The sequence below is a fragment of the Canis lupus genome, chromosome 2, assembly GCF_011100685.1.
Source record: "Canis lupus familiaris isolate Mischka breed German Shepherd chromosome 2, alternate assembly UU_Cfam_GSD_1.0, whole genome shotgun sequence".
In the NCBI taxonomy this organism is placed as follows: domain Eukaryota; kingdom Metazoa; phylum Chordata; class Mammalia; order Carnivora; family Canidae; genus Canis; species Canis lupus.
The window spans coordinates 61,708,007-61,728,917 of record NC_049223.1 but is presented as its reverse complement, the minus strand read 5'-3'; the positions used below and the strand labels follow the sequence as shown (position 1 = coordinate 61,728,917).

The 20,911-nt window shown below is 34.2% G+C and overlaps 1 protein-coding gene across 10 annotated transcripts in view; it reads left to right on the top strand.

Annotated features, from left to right (window-relative positions):
* Nucleotides 1-20,911, top strand: part of CHD9 (chromodomain helicase DNA binding protein 9) — a 223,650-nt gene that overhangs the window by 101,993 nt on the left and 100,746 nt on the right. For 7 of the 10 annotated variants that reach the window (XM_038531048.1, XM_038531052.1, XM_038531050.1 and 4 more), the window contains one exon: nucleotides 14,994-15,325. In XM_038531048.1, the coding sequence (XP_038386976.1) occupies nucleotides 14,994-15,325 (332 nt within the window). Of the gene's footprint in view, nucleotides 1-13,481; nucleotides 13,849-13,949; nucleotides 14,210-14,993; nucleotides 15,326-20,911 lie in introns of those variants that run through there. The other 3 variants (XM_038531055.1, XM_038531053.1, XM_038531056.1) reach the window with 2 other exon arrangements.

Sequence of the window (20,911 nt, the reverse complement as noted above, 5' to 3'; positions counted from 1 at the left end):
AAATGGGATGAGGTGGCATGTTGTCTCTTTAGTCTGGCTTCTTCCACTTAGCATAATATATTCTTGGTCCCATGTTACCAGTAGTGTGTTCTTCCAGGACCCTGAGTAGCATTTCATCATATTGATGTGCCAAAGATTGCAAATGCATTTACCAGTTAAAGGATGTTCAGGGTGTTTTCAAATTTTGGCAATTATCAATAAAGCCTCAAAAACATTTGTGTACAGGTTTTTGTGTTACTAAATGTTTTCATTTCTCTTGGGCAAATATATCACAGTGAGATTGCTGGGATCATATATGAAAAGATCTTCTATTTACCTTTATAAAAAGCAACCAGTTTTCCAAAATGGCAGTACTATTTTGCATTCCTTTCAGCAGTGTGTAAGAGTTTTAGTTGCTCTTTTTTTTTTAATTTATTTTTTATTGGTGTTCAATTTACTAACATACAGAATAACCCCCAGTGCCCGTCACCCATTCACTCCCACCCCCCGCCCTCCTCCCCTTCTACCACCCCTAGTTCGTTTCCCAGAGTTAGCAGTCTTTACGTTCTGTCTCCCTTTCTGATATTTCCCACACATTTCTTCTCCCTTCCCTTATATTCCCTTTCACTATTATTTATATTCCCCAAATGAATGAGAACATATAATGTTTGTCCTTCTCCGACTGACTTACTTCACTCAGCATAATACCCTCCAGTTCCATCCACGTTGAAGCAAATGGTGGGTATTTGTCATTTCTAATAGCTGAGTAATATTCCATTGTATACATAAACCACATCTTCTTTATCCACTCATCTTTCGTTGGACACCGAGGCTCCTTCCACAGTTTGGCTATCGTGGCCATTGCTGCTATAAACATCGGGGTGCAGGTGTCCCGGCGTTTCATTGCATTTGTATCTTTGGGGTAAATCCCCAACAGTGCAATTGCTGGGTCGTAGGGCTTAGTTGCTCTTTATTGTCTTCACCACTTAGTACTGTTAGGTTGGTTTGTTTTTTTAATTGTTTAACCATTGAAACAGGTGTGTAATGCTATCTCATTTATATAAGGACCATTAATCTTGATCACAGTAATTAAGGTTAACATTTACTGACTGCTTTTTATATGTCAAATACTGTTCTAAGATTCTTTATTTGGATTGTCTCATTTAAATTCACAGCAGTTCTGTTAGGTTAGGTGCTATGGTTATCCTTATACAGATGATAGAACTGTATCAAACACTGGCCAGGTTTTAGAAATGCAAATTGGGGATCCCTGGGTGGTGCAGCGGTTTATGCCTTTGGCCCAGGGCGTGATCCTGGAGACCCGGGATCGAATCCCACGTCGGGCTCCCGGTGCATGGAGCCTGCTTCTCCCTCTGCCTGTGTCTCCGCCTCTCTCTCTCTGACTATCATAAATAATAAATAAAAATTAAAAAAAAAGAAATGCAAATTGAATATGACCTTGATTTGTAAGTAATTACAATATAGTAAAGCAAATATAGCAGCAAAATTACATATTGTAAAAAACTGAGTTTTACATAGATGTTTGCTAGGCTACCTTTTGGAGAAAGGACACACTTGACAAGTATAACATGTCTTTTTTAAAACTCAAAGTTCAGTATTGCTGGGATATAAAGTAAAATAAGTGTTTGAAAATTGAACATATAACTGGCGAGAAAGAGATGATGCTCATGTTATTCAAAAGCATAACCTACAGTGAGTACAGGCTTCAATGTTCTCTTTTAGTTTTCTGTCCACTTTTGTGGATTTTAAAAGAGCTTCCTTTGCTCCAGCTCCACCCTCCTCATCATTAATACCATTGGTCACAGTAACTCTCAAACCTCTTTCAGCATTTTGTGGATTTCTTCTCCTATTAGAAGAAATAAGTAATATTAAATCTTAAGCTCTCATTTTTTATAAATTAAACTTTTTAAGATAATTGCACATTTGCATGCAGTTGTAAAAAAAAAAAATACAGAGAAATCCAGTGGATCCTTTGCCCAGTTTCTTGTTACATGGATGTTGTGTACAGATTTTTTTTAGACTATTGCATAGGAATATTTAGTGAAGCAGTTTTCTCAGTTCAGATTTCCTATAGATGAGCTTCTGGTAGAATGGAATCATTACTAATCATAGTTTTCATTCTTTCATGATTCTTACAAAAACTGTGAAAAATTTTTTAAGTGGAGCTCACATTTGAAGATACTTTTCAGATCAAGATCTCTTTACTTTCTCATCAAACTTTTTTTCATTGAATAGTTTTACTCGAGTAATCGCACTGCAAAATTAACTCAATTCCAAAAACTGTCTTCACTTCTGATACCAACTGCAAATTCTAGGGGTTCCCAAAGCCACCCTTAGTTTTAATAATATGTTAGCAATAACAGAACTCACTGAAAGCCATTATACTTGTGGCTATGGTTTATGATGGGGTAGGTTACAGGTTAAAATTAGCCACAGAAAAAGACACATGGAGAAGTCTTGGAAGCTCTGTGCTACCACACAAAACTTTCCCCATGGAGTCAGGTCCCGGCATTGATGTGTGATATTGGCATAGAGTATTTTCTACCAGAGAAGCTCACCTGAACTTAATTGTCAGTTTTTATTGGAGGTCCATCAAATAGACATGACTGATTGCACATGGTTGATCTCAGCCTTCAGTTGGACTAATAGATGATTCAAAGTCTCTCACCTTAAATCATGTGATTGGTCTTTTTGGTGTGATCAGCCCCATCATATGATCTAAGATGGGCAGCTCCTGACCTTAAAGATATTCCTATCAGGTCTGACATAAGTTATCCCCCAGAAGCTAAGGGTGGAGGCCAAACCTCTCTTTGGGTAAGACCAAATCTTTACTATGCTTACTGTTAGAAAAATAAGTTTTTTTGAACTTTATTCAACCCTTATTCATTCATTCATCAAATGTTTTTTATTGTGTAATATATAGTATGCTGGTCTCCAGGAATACATGGACACGGTCCCTGCTCTATATAGAGCTTACTTCTAGTGTAAGTTTAGGATTTTGTTTCTTTGATTCTGTTAGCCAACACTTCCAAAATACAATAGACCAAAAATAGCCTGGGTTGAACTCTATGAAATGAAATTGAAACATTCATTAACCTCTCATAACAGTGTTTTTCAAACTTTTTGAACTGGGACCAAGTATAGAAGGTATCTGTTTATGAAATGTTTGTGGTATGTATATTTGTAAGGGTGTGTGTCCGTTAAGATATAACCAATGTTTTACAAAGCACTGATCTACATATAAAGAATGTTGGGACACCTGGGTGGCTCAGTGGTTGAGCATCTGTCTTTGGCCTGGAGCGTGATCCCGGGGTCCCACAGGGAGCCTGCTTCTCCCTCTGCCTGTGTCTCTGCCTCTCTCTGTGTGTCTCTCATGAATGAATGAATGAATGAATGAATAAATAAATAAATCTTTAAAAAAAACGTTAATGACTATTCACTGAATTAATGACTCAAAATAAGATTTCAACTCAGTTCAAAAATACTCTCTTAAACAATGAGACCATCAAGAATAATGATGGCATATTTTTAAAGATTTTATTTATTTATTTGAGAGAAAGTTAACAAGAGCGAGAGGGAGCATGAGCAGGGGGAGGGGTAGAGGAAGAGGAAGAAGCAGACTCCCCCCTTGAGCAAGAAGCCCAATGAGGGACTCAGTCCCAGGACCCAAGAGTCATGACTTGAGCCAAAGGCAGACACTTAACCATCTGAGCCACCCAGGTGCCCTAATGATGGCCTGTTACTAGAAGGAGTCAGCTTAAAAATGTAGGACCTGAGATCTGAGGAGAAATTAAGGGGCAAGAGTACCCATTTCCATGGGATAGGCTCTAGATGAACAAACAGCCTGGGAAAGTATAGTATGGCTAGTGGAAATGTTATTCAGTAGGGAAACTTAGGAAGACAAAATCAATATATTGTTTATTTTGCTTTGTAGCTAATTTCTTATCCCTGCTTAAGATGATTTCTGATTCATCTTTCCTCTGATCTTTGCTTGGCTAGTCTTTCTTTTCATTCAGATTTCAGTATAAATGGTCTCCTCAGTTAGATCTTCCCTGAATCCACTCTAAAATGATCACCCTACCACTTCTAATCATATCATCCTATTTTCATTCTCCGCATAGCTTTTACCTTTACCTGATGTTTTTCCTATTTTCTTCACTCTCTCAACTCTTAACCTACATTACAGCAGCAACTTCATCATCTTGTTTATTCTTTTATTCCCAGCACATATAACAATGTCTGGCAGGTAGTATGCACTGAAATAATATGTCTTGTATGAGTGATCTAGCTTATATTCCTCTTAAGCCCAAAACAGAATACATTTCTCTTGGTGAAACTAGATTATACTGTTAGTTATCTTGTTCATTATACCATATTTCTGTTTGTGCAGTCTAAGATTGAATTTGCTTTTTCAGCAAGCTCATGACATGATACATTCATTTAGTTTAGAGTGAGCTAAAAGTCCCTGGTATTTTTCACATGAGCTGCTAAGGCATGTACCATTTATTTTTTACTTAAGTAGTTGTTTTGTGTATGTGTGCAAGCATGCCCATTTATAGATTCAGCCTCATAGGACTTTTTTTTTTAAATCAGCATTTTTAGGTATGCTCTGAGAGGGAGGCTAATTAAGAACTAATGATAGGGTGGGTGAAGAGAGATTAGGCTGAAATGAAAGGCCAGTAGGAACCAGGAGATTGACCAGTTGGTACCAGTTCACAAATTTAAACTGAAAATGTTCTTTTGGAGAGGTTTAAGTGCAAGCTGAGGAAGTAAAATCTATTGGATAAACTTTGGAAGGGCTCACTTGACAGGATTAGATTTGCTTCTTCCTTTTCTTAAAAGAAATGTACCCTGACTCCACCAGGTTCAGACTTAACATCAGGATAACACCCTATCTGAATTATGTTCTTGTCTTCTTTCCCCACCTTCCCTACCCTTCCTTTCCCATCCATCCCCCTTTCACACATGGTGCCCTCAATATCCCAGCTGTTCTTGTTCAAAATAGTCGGTGGAACATTTTTAATTGCCCTTAGTCATTTATCAAACCTTAAGTCATTGTGGACTTCACAACACACTTCTTACAGGTCAGTGCTTCTCATGTTGTTACTAATTCTGTCTTCTGTGCTCTGCTCCTTAAAATCTGGATGGCAGTGACCAGTACTTTTAGAGACACTTTCTCCCCTCCTTAGAATCACTTCTACTTATAGTGTTGGAATTTTGTTTCGGAGTCCTGACTTGAGATATGACATTTCCTACCTTACTGATCTATCTATCTGTCATTTTGTAGTTTCAGGTCACATGATGATACTTTTTTTTCCCCTATAACTTTAAAAGTTCTCCCTTTATAAAGTCTGTGACACACAACTGCTATGCCTAGACTGTCATAGACCCCAAAAGGGCATTTTAGCATTCCTATACCATGTTCTCCTCACTTCTGCTTCCACAAATAATTTTCTTTTTCTTGTGGTTAGAATTACACCCAAAGATACAGTTTCTCTCATTACTTACTTTGCATTCTGTAAGGTGAAATTTTAATATGGCAAAATTACATATACTTTATGATTTTAAAAATGCTTTTGACTTTTTATATATTGCTACTTTTTAGCATCTAGTAAAATTATATTTCTTTTGCCTACAAATGTAGATCAGGTTTAAATGCCTTATTTTGTCCTTATTGTAAATGTATTTATATTAACTTCCCCTTCATGTCATTTGTTTGTTAATAATCTCTTTGAGTATTCTAGTAGTTTTTTAGAAGTTATCTTAGGATTCTGAAATTAAAACTAGTTTTTTGTAATACAGGATATACAAAAACTAAATGTCTTTCAACATAACTCTCAATTTCCTCTTTAAAAGATTTGAAAGAAGTGTTTTCCTTTGTATTTAGTTTATAAATACATACAGAAACAATGCCCCCCAAATTGAGATTGTTATGGTTAGTGTTATCAAGCCACTTATGCAACTGCTCAGTTAATTTGCTTACACTGTTGCCCTTCTACTTTATTAGGACCTGTTGAGGCTGTAAGTATACTTCACCTTTGGATTTTATCAGAGTGCCACTGCCACACTCTACTCTCTCTCAGTCTGGGGAAAAAAACCAATGATGGCGACTTGATAAACTGCTTTGGAAATTGGAAAGGTTACTGATTTGTTATAGAGTATCATAAATTTAGTGCTTTATGAACTTTATTTTTTTAACTTATTTATTTATTTATGAGAGACAGAGAGAGAGGGAGAGAGAGAGAGGCAGAGACACAGGAGGAGGGAGAAGCAGGCTCCATGCCAGGAATCTGACGTGGGACTCGATCCCGGGACTCCAGGATCAGGCCCTGGGCCAAAGGCAGGCACTAAACCGCTGAGCCACCCAGGGATCCCCTGCTTTATGAACTTTAGATCAATAGTCACCTATGTGGGAATGGTAGGCAATGGCAATGCTTAGCAAAATGATTTTTAAGAATTGAGCTCTACTGTTGTTTCAGTGTCATAGACATATACTTGTCCCATCTGTGCCTGACCTCTTTCATCTGCAGTTAGAAATAAGTTTTGATTTTATTTTTAACCACATAGGAATATCATGAAATAAGAAAATATACTCAAGATTATGTAAAATTTGGGCTGTAAAATGGTTTGTGAATTAACATATTCCGAAGTCTTTTTAAGACACTTTTTTTGAGGGCTTCTGTGTGGCTCATGTTGGAAGAGCGTGTGGCTCTTGATCTCAGGGTCCTGAGTTCAAGCCCCATGTTGGTTATAGAGATTTAAATAAATAAACTTAAAAAAAAAACTTAAAAAAAAATTTCCCCTTAAAAATCATTTTAGAAAAGGTGGTATGAGGAAATTAATATTATTTATCAAAGTAATACTTATCTATAATATTTTAATTTTTTTAATGTGATATTTTGAATTGTCTGGCAATGGCCATACATATTTAAATGGCCAAAGGTGGGATAATTTGAACAACACATAAATAATCATAGTACCAGATTATAACCATATAATTAAATAAATATCCATGAGTCTCTACTATATATAGTATATGCTATATATAAATAATTGAGTGAATGAATAGAGACAGCTTTAATTTACAGGAGAATTCCAATTGAAAATGTGGGAAGAATGATAGAAATAGAACATTTACATTAGGCAAATACCACAATAATTGTTACAGGCAAGAACCATCAATGTATGCTAAAATTACTGGGCAAATGTATATGAGAAACGTGGTATTTGCTTAGTCTCATAAAATACTAATTATAAAAGGAGAGATTTATAGTAGAGAATCATGGTAGATACCAGTTTAATCAAGCAATCAAAGTCAACTAGTAAGTAATAAGGTATACTGACATCATATACCCCTGATATGGATGATGCACTGAGATGAGCACAGTGTCACATCACAGCAACAACAATAATACCTAACATCTCTGAGTATGTGTCTGCAGACACCACACTGCACATTATCTGTTAGGCCTCACTGTAGACCTCGTGTTACAAGGTACTGTTATATTTCCATTTTACAGATGAGGAACCTGAGGCCCAAGTAAATGATGAAAGTGGGACTAGAACCGGGTCTGACTGACTCTAGAGCTTAGTCCCTAAATCACAGCATTGTGCTGAGCATAGCTTTGTAGTAGCATGGCTAATTTGTAGACTGAAAAATGCAGTATATTTAATGTTGTCAAGTAAGTAGTAAACTTTGTGAGGTTTTGTGGTTTGATGTTTTTAAAATATACTTTCAATTTATCTGGAAGCAAAAGATGAACTTTTAAACAATATAACATTAAAATACACACTAACATAAATGGTTAAATAATACTTGTTTTCATATTATGTATGGCCTTTTTATAAATAAAAGTTTTCAAAAACAAAATAAATTTTTGTCAAATATTCAGGTATTTTTATTGAAACCACTTAGCAACCCTAAATCTAAAAATTGGATCAAGTTCTCTATATGTAATCATTTATTGATTCTCTCATTCTTTCAACATAAAGTCCAGATATTTTAGCACAACTTACAACACTTCTGATATTCTAACCCATTACCTTTCAGTCCTTATTACTTATCATTCTTCTATATGTACCTATTTTCTTGTTAACACCAACCTACTTGTTACTTCCAGAATATAACTTTTTAAATTTTATTATATAAGATTTTAAGTACACCAAAGTAGGGTATGCATCACCCAGCTATAATAGCCATCTGTTATAGGCACTGTTTCATCTGTATGATCCTCTAATTATTATTCCCACCTCCTCCATGGATTTTTAAGAATTTACTTATTTATTTATTTATTTATTTATTTATTTATTTGAGAGAAAGAGAGCGAGCAAGTAGAGAGAGGGGCAGAAGGAAAGGAGAGAGAGAATCAATCTCAAGCAGACCCCTGCTCAGCATGGAGCCCCGAGGTGGGGCTTGATCCCATGATCCTGAAATCATGACCTGATCTGAAATTAACAGTTGGACACAACGAACTGAGCCACCCAGGTGCCCCCTCCATGGATTATTTTGAAGCACGTCTCAATTGTATCATTTCATCTATAAATATTTCAACTTACATATCTAAAAAGACAAAAATGTTTGTCTTTAAAATACCACTGCAAGATTAATTTTTATACCTAAAATATAATTCCTTCATAATAAAATATATGGTCAAAGTTAAAATTTCTTTTTTTTTTATTTATTTTTTATTGGTGTTCAACTTACTAACATAAAGTTAAAATTTCATAGTAGTTTTTTTTTTAGTAGTTTAATAAATTTATTTTTACAATTGATTTTTTCCAGGTCTCTGAAAACAAGGACCACTCATTACATTTGGTTGATATGTATTTTAAGTGTCTCTTTTTTTTTTCTCTTTTATTGTTTAGTCTTAAATCTCTTTGTTTTGTTCCTTTGTTGAAGAGACTGAGTCATTTGTCTGTAGAGTTTTCCACATTCTGGACTTGCTGATTACAGCCCCATGATGTCCTCTAATATATTCTCCTCTCTCTGTATTTCCTGTAAGTCAAATAAAAGAAATTTGTATTTAGAAAAACATGGCTTTGTGAAGATGTACTATCTGCCTGAATTGCTATGTGGGTGATTAAAATAGACAATACTTTTAGTAGTATTACCTTATCAATGTAAAATTCAAGATTTATGACACTAAAAAAAAGAAAGGAATGTCATAGTTAGCCAAAAGTAGAGACCTACGTACTATACTACAAGTCGCAAGATGAGAGTAGGCCTTTAAGTTTGTGAACATGGCACTTCACAGATGTGAAGAAAGCAAAGTAAAATAATTACTTTGCTTCCATCAAAAACTCTGAAAATAGAGCTAAAGGTAAAATTTAGAAAAAGACTTTGACAGATTATAGTTTGCTCTTGGGTCAATTTCCCCCCCTTCTTTTCTCTTTAAAAGCAGGTCTTTATTGGTAGCTTGTGGAAAAAATGCAATAAAGAGAAAACAAAAAAAAAACAAAAACAAAAATAAAGAGAAAACAAAAGAAGTCACCACATTGTTTGACACCTATTACTAAAATTTACTATAAATTTATTGTTTTTAGAAGGTTGGTTTTATATGAATATTTAAGTAAATAATATAAATCTTAAAAAGGTTAAAAACTAGCACACCAACTTACCATAAACAATTTAAGAGAACTAAAATGCCTTTTAAGCTATATTTATAATACTAAATTACTATATTTACTTTCCTATATTTACTGCAGAATTTTTAACTCTCTCCTCTTGGCTTCCACAACACTGCTCTTTTGCTGATACTGTACCATTCTTGTAGTTTCTTTTTGTTTTCCTTCATTAGCTCCTCTTCATTTGCTAGTTCCTTGAACTTGGTGTTTTAGGGCTTCCCTCTTGGTTCTCTTCTGTTACTTCTACATTGTCTCTCTAGGCAGTAACACTCATTTTTGCTCAAGGCTTGCAGTCCCTGTTCTGTTTCATATTGTCTTCCCCTGGAGTCTCTGTCCACCTCGACACCTAGGCTCGAAGCCTGACAGTCCTCTACTGAGAAGGGTTGGAAGACTTTTAGCTATCATGCAGTTTCATCTATGTCGTTGAAAATTTCTTGTTCTGTATTTTATTCTTACTAAGGAATTGTGTCTGGTTTATTATTTGAGGCCTTCTATTCTTTCATAATACTTAAAAAATACATGAAATGGGGTGCCTGGGTAGCTCGATTAAGTATCTGCCTTCAGCTCAGATGATGATCTCAGGGTCCTGGGATAGAGCCCTGCGTTGTCAGGCTCCCTGCTCAACGGGGAGTCTGCTTCTCTCTCTCCCTCTGCCCCTCTCCCCTGCTCATGCCCACAGGCCATATTATCATTCTCCCCTTCTTTTTGGAAATTTGTAATTTCCATTCCTATCCACCACTAGTAATTCAACAATATAAGTTATTTGTATGCAGCTAAAATAGTTCAAATTGACAAATTCCCACTATGGGTTGGTGAGTACATAGCAAAATCATTCCACCAAGAGAGGAGAGATCTGACTTATCTCTCAGATTTTAACACTTCTAATTTCTTTTCTTTTCTTCTTTCTTTTTTTTTGTATTTTATTTTGCTGTTTCTGAATTTCTTTTTTTAATTTTACTTAAATTTAATTTGCCAGCATATAGTATAACACCCAGTGGACACCTTTAATTTCTTGAACAAATCTCTTCTTTCTCTCATGCTGATCTGGACCCACTTAAATATATATCATGAGTTGCCATTACATCATGACCTGTGGTTTGAAAAATACTCATACCACAAATCCTTGATTTTCCCATGTATGGGTATATGACATAGTAGATCTTCCATCTATTCCTTTCAGTTGCTATCAACATAATATATCATAAAATCATCTCTATGTTTTGCTATGACTTCTTTGTCTTATAAAAATTTAGATATGATATTAACATATATGCCTTCTCTTTGTTTTGTTTTTTTTTTTTTTGTCATTTACCGTATAGGTTTTTGGAGAACAAGACCTTTGTCTTTGTATTTGATTTTTAAACAGCTTGTGTTTAAAAAAACATTTTGGAATTATGACAAACTTACAGAAAAATCACAAGTGAAGTACAAAGAAATTCTTTCACTTTGTAAAGAATTGGAAAGTAGATTGCAGACTTGATGTATCATCACCACCAAAGCCTTTAATATATATTTCCTACAGATAAGGGAGATATTTTTCTCTATCACTATAGTGTAACCATAACAAGTGGGAAGTTGATAGAACAGGAGCTGTGGGATGAGGAGGAAAATAGAACAAAATACAATTAAGTAGACTTGACAGTTTGATGAGTGCTTACGTAAAGGAGAGAGGAAAAACTGTAGCATTGAGAAAAGCATATCAACTACCCTTTTGTATGTGTGTATGTGTGAATTGGGAAATGTCCTACATTAAAAATGTTTAGTTACTTAACACCGTGATACTGATGCTCTGTGGGAATATAATTTTAAAATACTGTCTTTTAATAGCAGAAGAAATATTTGACTAGGATTTCTCCATTGTTGTCTACTCTTAAAATTTATCATTAAATAATTAGAATTTTGAGTCAAGTAATAAAATTTTGAACAGCTTTAATGGGAGAAGGTGAGATATTTTGGAAATCATCCTAGGTTCTGAGGATAGTGTCAGTGAGTTAAGGTTATAGAAAGAAAACAGCAAGAAAACTGGCGTCTTCTTTTTTTTTTTTTTAAACTGGCATCTTCTATTTCAGCCCTGACTTCTCTAAGGATCCAGTCTAAATTTTCAGTTACTGGAGCTTTTAAACTTATCACACACACATACACATCCTTTCTTGACTAGATATTCTATTTATTTTACCTTCTCCTGTGCCAGTGCTTGGTCTAGAAACCAAGCATTGACTCTTCTGCTCTTCACCTACCCATATCTAATTGATTTCTACATCTTGGAAAGGGCACAGGAGAAAACTCATTTCATACTAGCTTTATATTACTAGTGTCTCTGAAATTTTGAGAAAGTAATTTGGATTCTTTTGTATTCAGATTAATCTGTGTACATTATGATATTTGAACCACATATTAGGAGCATGGTTTTTATAACGAGGTGCTTTGCTTCATCAGTCAGTCGCTGTGTGATCTGGGGTGAGTTACTTCTTCATGCCTCTGTATCCTCAGCTATAACTACATACCTCACGGGGTTATTTTGAAGATTAAGTTGTTATATAGTATGAGGAGTAGTGCCTGGAACACAGTAAGGATTAAATACGTGTCAGCTGTATTATTGTTATCATTATGATTTTTTTGCTTGCTCTCAGGTTGTTCTAGCATTTTATAATACATTTTATAAGAGGGTATCTACCATTTGCTACTCTTCTCTCCGTTGTTGCTATTACCCTATTTCCATTCTGAATTAAATTAGCTATTATGTGAGAAATGCTTAGAGTAGTAAGCGCTCAGTAAGTGTTAGCCCTTACTATTGGTTATTGTGATTTTTATGTAGATGATGCCTCAGGGCAGTCAGATCCTTTCCTTTCCATTAGTGGTTCTCCAAATTTTAACTTTTCCTGCTGTCCACATTGGTCTTTCCTCTACACTGGGCATATAATGTTGTTCCATTTTGAGACCTTTGGTGCTTAAAAGGAAAGAAACAAAAAACAAAGAAACGTCAAATAACTTGCCAGGAGCAATTGAAAAAATGGTATTAATGAAAGAAGCAAATTTGAATTTTGTAGCTATTTAGGTATGTAAGGGCACTACTTATTAAAATAATCTCATTTTTTATAGAAAGAAAAGTTGTATAGATGAAATTCAGGAGGACTTGTTATTTATTTTTAGCAAGCGACTGAAACTAAAATTTTATCTGAAAACTCCACAGTTCAGTTAAAATAGAATCTGAAGGGTAAAGGTCAGGAAGGTTTTATGAGTTTTTTGTTAGGAAAATAAATTAACATATTTCTCCTGGTTTAAATAAAGAAAAAATGTAAGTGTCGTTACTTATTCTCTGTGGGCATACAGGCAGCTCTCCGGTGTTCTTTTTGAAATCTTAAACTTCTCTTTAGAATTTAAATGAAAATAGTTTCATTCCTCTGTCTTAAAAACAACATTGTTAGCTTTTTGTTAGAAGAATCAGAAGGGAACTTATCTAATTTCTCAAAGAGAAGTCACTTGTTCTATGTTCATTTGCATGACCTGCTCTTTAACCCTTTCCTCCTCATCAGCTATTTTCCTACTTCCAGTATTTTGTGGTATCCTGGAGAAAAGTATTTTTCTCCAGTAAAAATTGCGTCACATTTTGTTTGTTAATATTGATAGCTCCATAGAGCCATTTCTCTACAATTTTAGTTTTCAGATGAGCTCTTAAAATCAGGTTTTATGTGTATTTTTTAAAACGACTGCAGGAAGTGGCAGAGTGAGAGTTAATGTGTTACATGGAGGGAAGAACAGTCCATCGGGGGTTAAATTGCAGAGTCTAATGGAATAATAACTGGTAGCACCATCTGCTGGCCTACTTCCGCAGAAGGAGTCAGTATTTTTAACGACATCTCTAATATTCATGCTGATGCATTTTGATGCTTTGTGCATTCATTTCTTTCTGTGCTTTGTTGGAATCTGGCTATCTGCTTACAGCTATTGAGGAAACTCAGCTTTTTAGGAGGGGTTTACAGCCTTTTTCGTATCTAAATAGGATGAACAGTGGCTATAAACTTGCCAAGGCAGAAATGTGTTGATAAATCACAATGTGTGTTTGTGGAGGGTTGTGCATCTCTTGGTTGCAGCTTGCTAAATAGGCCATTTAGGAATCTTCTTTCAATGCTTTTTTCTTGAGCACTGCCTGGGGTGGTGAAAAAGCAGAGGGCAAGCCTTTGTCTGACGCCAAAAATGTCTTCAGTGAAGAGGCCAAGAGGAAGGGTAAGTGAAAGCCTGAATGAGTGGGAGGAGGAGGGGTTCTTTGGGCTAAAAGGCTAATGGGATTGAATAACCTTCCTTATTACTGGCTGCTGCTGCGGGAGTCGTACTGCATCGCCATCTTGAGCTTGTTGCTGTTTTCTCGAGTCTTGGTTATTTGTTATAGCCTGTAGGCCTTAAGGTGGCATTTTAGTGAGCATTCTAAACCCTCCTTCCTTTCCCAGTGCTGCAGCACTGCTATGAAACCTTTGATGAGGCAGGTATAGAAAAGATATCCAGTGAAGCACACTGGAATCAGCATGAAAATGTGTGTGGAAATTCCTGGTGGTTTTTTCCTTTGCTATAGTCAGAGGCATGTTTACGGGTAAGAACATAACAAAACTGTGATCTAAGTATATGTGGATGAATGCGTGTTTGAAGAGGATATTCTTTTTTAAATGCTGTTGATCTGCTTCCTGTGATATTGCTAAAATATTAATAATTTTAACGTAAAACTGTAAAACTTGGAGGTTTTTTTTTTCAGAATTGCTTGAGCGAAATAATTATGATACAGAAAGAAAAAAAATCCACATTTAACTCTTTCACGGAAAAACTAAAACTTTCTCTAATTTTAAGTATGAGAATGTCTGTTTACTAACTAGCTATGTTGCTGCATAGATTGCACATTAAAAAATGATTTAAATGATTTCAGGTTCTAGTTCTAATTTCTTGTAAATCAGAGAAGCTTTACATTTCTAAAAATTATAATAAACTAAGGAGTAGTCATTCTATATTAAAATTGCTATTTTAGATTTATTAATAATTTTCAGAGTTCTGGAGTGAAGAGGAAAGAAAAGACTTTTATTTCAAATGTCCAGAGTATTTATAGGACAGAATTTGAATCAACTAACTAATCAAGAACGCTGTGAATCTACCTTATCCTTCTTTAACCTTCATTTTTAAAAACAGTAGTTGAGCTTCTCCTTTTACACCTACACTAATTTCTAGATCAGCAAACTGTTACAATTTTAAATTTGTTTGTAGTACTCACATATTGGCTCACGTATTTTACTTTATCTTTAAACGTAATTTTAAATGTTCGTGTATTTATGTTAATTGTTTTAGGTGTGCTTTGATACGTTGTATAAAAAGTCTTCTGATCTCTCTAGCCCCCATCTTCCAAGAAGAGTGATGGTTCTGGGACATATACTAAGTTGCAGAATACCCAGGTGAGGATCATGTCTGAAAAGAAGCAGAGGAAAAAGGTGGAATCAGAAAGCAAGCAAGAAAAGGCTAATCGGATAATATCAGAGGCCATAGCAAAAGCAAAGGAACGTGGGGAGCGCAATATTCCGAGAGTAATGAGTCCCGAAAACTTTCCTAGTGCTTCAGTTGAAGGAAAAGAGGAAAAGAAAGGTAGACGGATGAAATCCAAGCCAAAGGACAAAGAGAGCAAAAAAACAAAAACTTGTTCTAAGTTAAAAGAGAAGACAAAAATTGGGTAAGTTGGTTAAGAATTTAATTCCCTTTGAATTTTTTTGCCAAAGTACGATCTGTCTCATCTTTCACTTTTGATGTGTGTGTAATGTATTTACTCCCTCTTTGAAGTTTTGTAAGATATACTATGTGTACCTTATTTCCTTTTCTGGAATGAATTGAGGAATATTCCAAGATTTACTACATTTTACTATTCTGTGATCATAGCTTTTTGCACATTAATATTAGTAAAAGGAATTTAAGATAGAATATTTCATGGATAAAACAGAAAAAGGAAAACAAACAAAACCAAGCCCATTTCTGTACCAGTTCCAAATTCACTTTCTTTATATAAAGTGCATTAAAATCTTGTTTAAGATTTCTTTACTGTGTTTTAGTTTTACTTCATAGAGCATCTTATACTTTGGAAATGTGAACTACAATCTTTTCTCATAAACCCACAACTTTGGACTAAATGGAATGACAAGAAAACTAACCATTTAAATCAACCGTGAGCAGCTCTCGGCTCTTACTGGTCTCTCTCACTGTCTTTCTGATTTACTTTATGTAATAAAGAGGCCAGGTGAGGATTAATGCTCCAAGAGAATTATAAAGCCAAGGAATTGCTCTAGAAGGGTACATTAATCCTTGGTGTTTTTGACTACTCAACTGACACATTTTCAAAAAATAAAACATAATGTTAATATTTGTATTATATTTAAATTTTTGCATTCCAGGGTAAAAATAACCTAAGACCAACAGTTTAGAATTGTTTTTGCAGGAATATTTGGTCACTTTTGAAGGTTTTATTGAAATTTTAGATAAAGTGTTTAATCTGTCTTTTTTTTCCAAAGTACACAGTAAAGAATTTCTATATTTTGAAAATCTCCATTTGCTTAAGAAATAATTGATGCATTATACAGATATTTAGAACTAATACAAATTGGTAAAAACAAATTATCAATCAGCATTTTAAATGTAGTCACCAAACTGAAGTATAGTGTCATATCCTGACTCCTTTCAATCCAAATCATTAAATAACATGGGCTCTCTTGCCATGATAGAGCAGTGATTAATGTTTGTGATTTTGCATTTTATTTGTAGACAGCTAAAATGAAATTTGTAAGTTAAATTCTGCTCCTTTTATATTTAAAGGTTTTTTACATGAAAGTACCTTATTTTTCCAGTATTTTATCTAGTTTTAATTAGGAAAATTAATTAGGAAATCCCATATTTAATCCTTTAATGTATTAAGGTATAGTATAATTAAAGTTTTCTAGTTTTAACTTAAACAGATACAGGCAAAGTGATGTACTATTTGGAAACGCATTAAAAAAAAATAATGCACAAACCAAGAGAAACTGGTAGAAAAACTTCAAAAGTTACAATAAGTTTAAATTTGGAAGGAAATAGATGGAGACAAAAGATACCAGAAGTGAATCTGGTTCAAGAAAAACAGTGTACGTAAGGGGAAATTAGAAATAATTGTAATAGGAAAAAGTGGATTTATGAAAATGAATATAAGGAGAAGTAGTATAATACACTAGAATGTCTGACTTATTGTGATATTTATATTAGAAAGATTATTAATAAATGATTTTAATATTGCTCAGCATTGATCAATTTAGTACTTGTTTTTAGAGTGTTCTTGAGAAAACAGGTAGGTGAGAATTGTATTGGAAAGAAATACATGGCAAGACACTGAGCAGTTGCTAGAGAAAAACTCTGAGAGGATAAGAGCATTCTTTTGATAGAGGAATTTATGAGTGGCAACCAAGTTAAAGTAAAATGAAGTAAAACAGAAGCATGCCCTGTTTATTGCTATTAAGCTGTTGGAGTAAAACAATAACTTCTTGATCATCTTTATCAAACAAAGACAAAGATTGTCATGTTGGAGGAAAAAATGTAGTTGGAAGTGAAATTCACATACAACCTAGAGTTCCTATACAAGTCAATTGAAATATTACTGTACTTTCCACTAAGCCACTACATGTAAATTTTGAATTTACCAAGTTTTTAATTTCTTTGTGAAGTCACTTAAATACTTTAGTTGCATAATTTTAATTAATAGCTTTTTATGATATATTAAACATTTTCTTATGAAAGTTTTATTTTTCTGCTAGTTTGAGAAAAATTGGGCTATTGCTACTACCAAATGTCAGAAACCAGGTAAAGTTTAAGGGAATGGATGCTAGAGCTTAACCACCAGCAGTGTGAAATAGAAATTTTAAGAGTAGCTAAATTTGTAAACAGTTATGGTTGATGTATAGTCAGAGTTGGTGCTCATTTCACTGACATGTGTGATTTGAGAGAGTCTAGAAAGAAGAAAACCAGTACTGCTTCTACTTGGTGGTGTGCTTGAAACCTTATCATTCCTGTTACTTTTGTAGATTAATTTTTTTTTTAAGTACAAGAAAAGAAGGACCCTTTCCAGAGCACTTAGGTACAGTCTCACTGCATCCTCACACCTCTGTGAATTAGGTTGGCACACAGTGTGCCAATTTGGTTAAGTTCTTTGGCTGTGGAGCCAGGAACATTTGTTCAGATCCCAGTTTTGTTACCTATAAGCAGCATGACCCTGACAAGCACTTAACATCTCCAAGCTTTAGTTTCCTCCTGTGTAAAAAGAGGATAATGATAGTACTTGCCTCGTGGTGTTACTTTGGGGGTGAAATGATTTAATAGTGCTTAAAGCATATGGAGCAGTACCTGGAGTTTCGTAAATATTAGTCATTATTTTTTGAAAACATAAGCCACGCCCCTTTCTCCAAGCCGAAACTTTCATCCATCTGCCTAGGTTCTTTTTCAATTAAGGCTCAGTTCCCAAATAAGACCAGTTAAAAAACTTAATCAGATAGTGCACATTTCGGTAGCACATCTATTTAAAAAAAAAAAAGAAAAGAAAAGAAAAAAAAGAAACACAAGAACAGTTGCTAATTGTTAAGAGAGGTCGTAAGTTAGCTTATTAATGGCTTTTTTCATATGAGTATGCTTCTATTTATCAGGTAGCTAGGGTAGCATTTAGGAGAGGTAAATTTTGTTTGAAACATGCCTGAAGCTTGGAAGGGTTGCCCATGGTTATGTGGAAGGGGGTGAGTTGAAATGGAAATGACAAGGATAAAATAGTGAGGTAGGACAGGAAACAGCCTTTTTGTACTTTAATGTTGGTCATGATCTTAGCAGTCAGGTTCTAACAAGCTGCCTTCCAACTAGAATAGCAGATAATTCTTTAGTAATAATAGGTGCATAATAGATGCTCCATGAATGGAATGGAATCAATTTTATGGAATGAATGAGTGGAAGATAAAATATTAAATGTTACCAAATGGTTGAATTTTATTTGTTAAATCAAAAACAGAAATGGCAAGCTAATCCTGCACTGAAACCACAGGGACATAACTAATGATTTAGTAATAGAGAGTTAGATTCTAAAATAAATTCATACTAAGACTTCGAGTACAGTTTTCTTATGGTTTTATGTATGATTTGAAATTATATAATAGAATGTCACATGGTTCGATTGGAGCATTTTAAAATTTATGGTTTATAGCTTTAACACCTAAATTATGGTTCCATGTTGTCAATTAGAATTTACCTGTGTGGGACACTTGGGTGGCTCAGCAGTTGAGCGTCTGCCTTTGGCCCAGGGCATGATCCTGGAGTCCTGGGATCAAGTCCCACATCGGGCTACTTGCATGGAGCTTGCTTCTCTCTCTGCATATGTCTCTGCCTCTCTCTCTTTGTGTCTTTCATGGATAAATAAAATCTTTAAAAAAATAGAATTTACTTGTGTGTGTTACAGGCTATTCAATTGGCATTGATAGAATGATTTTGATACTTAAAAAATTTTAAGATTTTATTTATTTATTTGAGAGAAAGAGAGAGAGAACTAGAGCAGGAGGGGTAGGGTAGAGGGAGAAGCAGACTCCCCAGTGGGTCGGGAGCCCGATACAGAACTCCATCCCAGGATTATGACCTGAGCTTAAGGCAGACGCTTAATGCAAACGCTTAACCAACTGAGCCACCCAAGCATCCTGATACTTAAAAATGTTTTGTGGCTCTATAAACTTAATCAGTAATAGTCCTTCAGAATTAAACTTACTGTTTCTTTTTTTGTATTATTCATAATTTCTCTTTATACTGGATATCAGGTGGCTAACAATAACTTCTCTCATTAAAGTAGAAATAAAGGATTTATTTCTAAATAAGGAAATATTTATCAAATTCAAGTAGAATTTAAGGATGTCATATAAACTTAATATAAAAGGATGTCATATTATAAAGGAAAACAATGAAACATAATTAAATTTTGAAATTATATTGTGCCCTTTTTCCTATAGTTTGTTTGAAACCCCAAAAAGTGGGAAGGAAAATAACATTTATTGATTGCTTCACATCATATATATATACATATATATGATGTATGTGTTTTTCAAACCAAACTAACATGTACATTTGCCCATGTGCATGTCCATAGCGATACTTTCACATCTAAATACTAAAATATATAAGGAAAGAATGAATTAACAAAATCTGAGGGAAAATATAATGAATCATTAGAAATTGAGAATTATCAATTTATACTCCATGTTATTAATCAAATGACAAATGAGGCCCTGATTGCATGTATTAAAATAGAAGAATTAAATATCTGTTTAGATAAAATATAAATATATTAATTGTTTCTTGGCATATGGCAAAAAACACTTTGAAAGATGTATAAATTTATTATGTATTTTTAAGTGTTAATCATATGCCATTAATAGTCTATAGAGGTTCTATAATTTTTAAATGCCAAACAGGTAAAATGTCTTACTGATTTCTTTTTTTTTTTTTTTTTTTTTTTTTTTTTTGTCTTACTGATTTCACTCCGTCGATCTAAACTTAAACTCAGTGAAAATCTTTCTGCATTCATCTGCAAAAAGAATTAATATAGCATACATTATTTTTTATGAATTTAATGAAGATGTGCAGTTCCATTTTTAAGAAGTATTCCTTTACATTAAATGTATTAGTAAGATCTGTCATTAGCAAATAATGTGTTGTATGTATTTTATTGAATCTAAGATATCATTGATTATGAGGCACACCATTATTTTATGTGTCAGTAAGAAAGGAAAAAAATATATTGCCAGTTAAAACTATGGCATATGTGTGATCATTAAGTGAATCTTGATTTCATAGATGTTAATATGTGGGGAAAAAATATATCTTAGAATCACTGAAGTAAAGTTTTTGATTTAGTGCTCCTACTCTGTCAATATTTTTCAACATAAACACTTTTTTTTAAAAAAAGTACTTTTTAGGGGATCCCTGGGTGGCTCAGCGGTTTAGCGCCTGCCTTTGGCCCAGGGCGTGATCCTGGAGTCCCGGGATCAAGTCCCACATCGGGCTCCCCGCATGGAGCCTGCCTCTCCCTCTACCTGTGTCTCTGCCTCTCTCTCTCTCTCTGTCTGTCTGTCTCTCATGAATAAATAAATAAAATCTTTAAAAAAAAAAAAAGTACTTTTTAAAAATATGAAACTGCTGATAAATATATTGACTACAATTAATATTTAGCTAATACTTGTATCTTTAGTAACTCTATGAAACAACTCCGTGAATTCAACTT